The following is a 5,260-nucleotide window of genomic DNA, read 5'->3' as shown; positions in this document are numbered from 1 at the left end:
CTGGAGTCTGGACTCTGGTGTATGCTTTCTCCATGCCTGTCTCTCCCATTCAATTCTGAGGTAACACTTCATAAATTGCATATATATATATATATATATATACATAAACATGGTACAAATTTGGGTTAGCTTGTTGGAAATATTATAATAATCTCCTGCTTTTTCTTTGTTGCATTTGGACGAAGGCATTTCAACGATGTGATGTCATTTTAAATTTGAAATATATTATATTTCATAAAGAAAAACATCTATTTTGGTGGCATTTCAATTTTACAGGTTCAAACCTACAATGGATTTAGATTTAAATCTAAATATTTTAATTTTTTTTTAGAGTAATGTATTTCAATGATGAAATTGGAATTTTAAATTCGAGTCTTCCATAGCCATTGACTACAATAAATAGTTGTGATTATTGTAGCTGGATCTTAACAATATATCAGATTTCTCCATAACGTAATTCAATCGGAAGCAGAATGCATAATCTCATCTGTTTTCACTTTTCAATTCAATTTTGTGAAGTGGATGAATTGAGGCCGCGGGGGACGGGGGGTGTAAATGGTAATTAAAATGTAAAAGGTAGCCAGATAACGTAATTTCCAGAACACGAGGGTTGAGATTTGTTGATCCGAAAACCACATGGTCATGGCTCATGTCATGGGGAATACAGGTGCAATTTTCCCATATTTGACAGCTTTCCTTCAAAACCCTGATTTTCAGTTCTTCCCGCCATCTTTGATCCAAGACTAGGGTTGCCCTATCCACCAAGCATCCGGTCATTTTGTGTTTCCAATTTGATTGAGAATCTCTTGTGAGAAACTCTACGTACGCAGATCCACTCGAATTCTCTCTTAGATATGGCGGCCCTGTCCGATCCTCATGGCTTTGAATTTTCGGCTGCCGAGGTGACTCTCTCTCTCTCTCTCTCTCTCCATAAATATATATATATATATATATTTATCTGCACTGTGATATGCATATGATAGCGGTTCACGAATTCGTTGAAGATATGCTGATGTTGATATTTTCAAATTTGGATGTCTCAGCTGGAGTTTCTGGCCGAAGACGAAACTATCGAAATTGTCCCAAACATGAGAATGGAACCTCTCAATTTGATATGTGTATTTGTCTTTAACTCATAGCCCCCGCCCTCCAACCCCAACGCAATTGTATAAATGTGGTATTTACTCTCCATGTGAATCTACAGGGAGATTTTGGCCCTTTCCATCCACAAATTGCGTCTCAAGTACCTCTATGGCTTGCAGTTGCTTTGAAGAAGAGGGGGAAATGCACAATTCGACCTCCCGAGTGGATGTCAGTTGGTGAGTTTTCCTTTCAGTTAAAATAGTTTTCTTTAGGACTGCTGATCTATATATAGTTCTGCACTTCACTTGAGTTTATCGATTAGAGCTTGAAATCTATCCAATCCTTGTTCTGATATAACAAATTCCGAAAATCTACTCTCTCTTTTTGTTTGTTATTGGAAAAATTTTAATTAAAAAAAAAATTGTCAGCACCAACTACTTGTTTTGTGTTGCATTGATGATACAACTAAAAGATCACTCAAGAGTAAGAGAGATTCTGGGTTGGACTGAGAATCTGATAACAAGATCAAGTTTAACTGAAAATGAAAATTTAGGATAATCAGATTTGGCCACACCCATGGGTGAAATAGCTGCAGTCAACTTGTGAATTACATGTAGAACTAAACACCCTGGATTTAATTGCAATTGAATTACATTCAATTTTATTAATTTACCATTCACATATCTTACCATTTTTTGTTCATTTGTTGCTCCATATCTTTCTTGTTTTTCTAATCAAAATCTAATGTAATTACTAATGGTTGTTAAAGCGGCAAGGGCGCTAAAAGTAAAACAATAAAGCTCTTGGTATTTGGAATCCCTTTTGTTGTTCTGAGGTGGGGGTAGAGCATTATGGCTTTGGAGCCCATGCCTTGGAAAGTGTTTTGTGTTAGGCGTTGGTCTGTAGCAGCTCTCCGACATGTCATAGATTTTGGTGTGATAACACAGTTTCCATTGTGAGAGTCTTGGCGTTATTATTTACCATAGTGTTACAATCCTTCTGTAACATTATCCTTGTGTTGAAGCTGTATATCATAGTATCATTAAGCCTTTCTTTCCAATTGTATGATATAGCATTTATGTTGTAAAAATGCAAGTTTTACAGCCGTTTGATATGTTCTACTGTCCAGTTTTTGGTACTCGTTAAACTAATCATGTATTCAAAACCACTGCAACATTTAGTGTCATAATTTTTTCTTTTTGCATTGAGTGAGCTGTTCTTTTTCTTTGTTGCTCCCCTCCATCCCACCAAATTTCCAATGTTCTCATTCTCCTGCTAAAAACAACTATTCTATGGGAGGTGAGGCCATGAATTCACTGGTAAATATCTTCTAGTTGGTGCTTGGCTTTCTTCTTCTAGAATTACTGCATGATTGAATCTCATCTCTACATTGAAATAGCTTTAGAATTGTCCTGGTTGGCTGGTTTTGATAATTTTTAAGAAGCATTTGTAGGAGAATTGTTTGAAAGTTGCAAATGGTTCACTTGTATGCCATTGCAATTCTGGAATATCTTGCCGCCTTGATTCCTAAACAATAGAAACACGGAATAAGCTCAAGGTTGTTAACTTTCTTATTATTTTCTGTTTTGTCAACTAGAAAAGTTGACACAGGTTCTGGAAGCAGAGCGTGACTCTCAGAAGTCCTTTCAACCACTGCCATTTCATTATGTAGAAATCTCAAGGCTTCTGTTTGACCAGTAAGGGGTTTCACAAGTGGTTGTATTTCTTCTTTACTGACGGAGATATTGGTTAACATTTATTTTTTTTGATGTAGTGCTCGTGAGGACATCCCTGACTTCTATATGGTAATCTCAATGATGTTTTTAGTTTTATTTCTTTATGAGTGCAATGTACAAATATTTCTCTGCATATACTGCTGATAGGTAAGGTCTCTCATCGAGGATATTAAGGATGTAAGGTTTCACAAAATTGGCACTGGCTTAGAGGTAATCTCCCAGAGGACGGCTGCTTTAAAGGTATGCTGTTTCTCTCAGTTATGAATCCGTTATTTTCATATAGCAGACCCCACCTAATGGGATCAAGTCTGGGATTGTGGTTTTCTTGAATTTGCTATTTTATTAAGATGAATATGACTATTTGTTTTATGGCTCAATTAACTATTTTCAGAAGAATGTATTTCCTATGTTTTGTGGCTCAATTGCATTCCTTTCTACTGATTGAACTTGAGGAGTATCTTCTTCATGTTGGCAGAACTATTTAACATTTTGGTCAATGATTTTCTCTATCCAAGTATGGTGAAGTGAGATGGTAACTAAAAATTAACCTTCTTGTGTTTCCTGTTATACTTAAGCTAGTTGGAATGCCAAATCTCAGACTATATAAGAAGGAAATAATTGGGGTGAATGGCAGGTCCTAATTCTATGTTTCTTAGGTCATTACCACTATGGAGTCAATGATGCAGTCCTAATTCCACCTGCCGAGATACTAGAAATTCAGCTTTATGATTATCATTTTAAGCTTTTGTAACCCTTGCATTGAATTGAGGCTTGAAATGAAATTGCAGCTTGAACATCTAACAGCAATGGAAGTAAATGTAGTACGACCATTCGTGGTGAGGGCTCTACAGACATTTTATAAGCTTGACAGTCCAGAGATGATACAAGAATCGGACTCAAGGGCTAATAGACGGTTCCCAACAGCCAATCATGGGCCGAAAGTAAGTTCTCTTCCAATTATTACTTATTATTATTGTTTGGTTTTTGTTTTTGTTGTTCTAGCACTTAGGTTAAGATACGAATAAATATATGTTGGTTCAATCATCAATTTTTCTCTTAAGTCTTGCAAGAAATGCATAATTAATAGTGGTATAAAGAGTCCCCTGATTTGCTAGTTAAAGAATTTATCCATGGATAGAGCATTTTTCTCTAACAAAATTCTTCTTTTTCCCAGCGGCAATTAAAGAGGTAGATGAATCATGATATCAAATGATGAAAGGAAATCATCTTTCACCAGCTTTGCATTTATGGCAGAGGTCATTATTCAGCAAAAAAGTTGACGTACCACTAATCTTTGGACCCATTTCCAGAAGAATCTTCAACTTGGTACTATGAGATTTACCATCGCTTCCAAGTTGAATCATCAGTAGTAGTTTGCTTAGTTTTCTTATGTAAACAAGTGTATAAGATTGTAGTAAGAAAAACATGGTTGGCTTCGAAATAGTTTTATATATCAATAAACAATGAAGGTAAAGCTAAATGTTTGGCGTTACCTTGTTTTCTTATTTATATTATTGATTTAGGCAATAAACAATGCTTGGTTCTTGTCAGATAAGACCTTGGTTGTTGGCAATGCACGGGAAAAAAAAAAACAAAGGAGCACGCTTTATAAGAATAGGAAACAACATAGGAATTGGAATAACATCATGGTTAAAATTAGTAGACTCAGAGCAGATGATATATGATAAATACAGGGGAAAAGGATGAAAAGCTAAATAGTTCATCTTCCAAATAATTAGTGCCATCAGACTCTTGTATATTCTGCCTGTTTTCCCAATGTCCTTTCTTTTCTGTTTTTTCCTTTTTTTTCGTGAATTTTGTATCATTCTACCAGATCTTGGCATTGGAGTGGGTTCTTCGACACCTAAACGTGTCTCACATTTTGGAGATCCTCTCTCGAAAGTGATATTTTTTACCAGATGAGTTGGATCTTGTTGGTAGAAGCAGTTCTACTATTGAGTTGCCCACAATAGGATCCTTTTTTATTACGGAAACCATGGGCACGTTTGATTTGTGGGGAGCGGGGACCAATTCAGATGGAGGTGACAATTTGACCTAGTTCCATGTCTGGATTTTTCTAATTGTCTGTTCCAGGTAATTAATGCATCCTTTTTATGTCTTCATCTCTAGTCCATGTTAATCTTGAGTAGTTAAAAGCATGTTTTATCATGATTTTGAATGTGGATCTACACTTCTGAGTTAATAGCTGCTATGTTTCAGTTTGGTCAATGTTCCGCGGTGCCGAATGCATAGCATTGGGACTTGCATGCTGCCCACTATACTCTACCCACTCTCTTCTCTAGGTATGAATTTTGAAGTTTTCCCGAATCCAGAAATCGAAAGAGAAAAAAACGTAGTTAGTAAGCTCAGATGTACAACAATTTTCTAGAAAGAAACAATTTTTAATTTTTAATTTGTGGCAGTCTCTGGAACCAAAATTG

At 35.9% G+C, this 5,260-nt stretch overlaps 1 protein-coding gene across 2 annotated transcripts; it reads left to right on the top strand.

The window, feature by feature from the left end:
* Window positions 1-480: 480 nt before the first annotated feature.
* LOC127796547 (DNA replication complex GINS protein PSF2) lies at window positions 481-4,328 on the top strand. Of its 2 annotated transcripts, XM_052328725.1 has the most exons (8): window positions 485-902; window positions 1,044-1,118; window positions 1,205-1,319; window positions 2,681-2,780; window positions 2,858-2,888; window positions 2,967-3,059; window positions 3,608-3,760; window positions 3,994-4,328. In XM_052328725.1, exons 1-8 carry the CDS (start codon window positions 855-857, stop codon window positions 4,009-4,011), a joined length of 633 nt encoding a protein of 210 aa, XP_052184685.1. In that variant the 5' UTR covers window positions 485-854; the 3' UTR covers window positions 4,012-4,328. The 2 variants fall into 2 exon arrangements, with proteins under 2 accessions (XP_052184686.1, XP_052184685.1); XM_052328726.1 differs by lacking the exon at window positions 1,044-1,118 and having other exon boundaries at window positions 481-902.
* The last annotated feature ends 932 nt before the right edge of the window (window positions 4,329-5,260 follow it).

This window comes from Diospyros lotus, chromosome 3 (genome assembly GCF_014633365.1).
Source record: "Diospyros lotus cultivar Yz01 chromosome 3, ASM1463336v1, whole genome shotgun sequence".
Lineage (NCBI taxonomy): Eukaryota > Viridiplantae > Streptophyta > Magnoliopsida > Ericales > Ebenaceae > Diospyros > Diospyros lotus.
This window is presented reverse-complemented; position numbering and strand designations above follow the sequence as displayed.

Excerpts from the sequence above, each read along its gene's own strand:
- LOC127796547 (XM_052328725.1), top strand. The coding sequence starts at position 855 with ATGGCGGCCCTGTCCGATCCTCATGGCTTTGAATTTTCGGCTGCCGAG. Across the intron at positions 1,320-2,680 it reads TCCCGAGTGGATGTCAGTTG|AAAAGTTGACACAGGTTCTG; the intron begins GTGAGTTTTCCT and ends TTTGTCAACTAG. Across the intron at positions 2,781-2,857 it reads TCAAGGCTTCTGTTTGACCA|TGCTCGTGAGGACATCCCTG; the intron begins GTAAGGGGTTTC and ends TTTTTGATGTAG.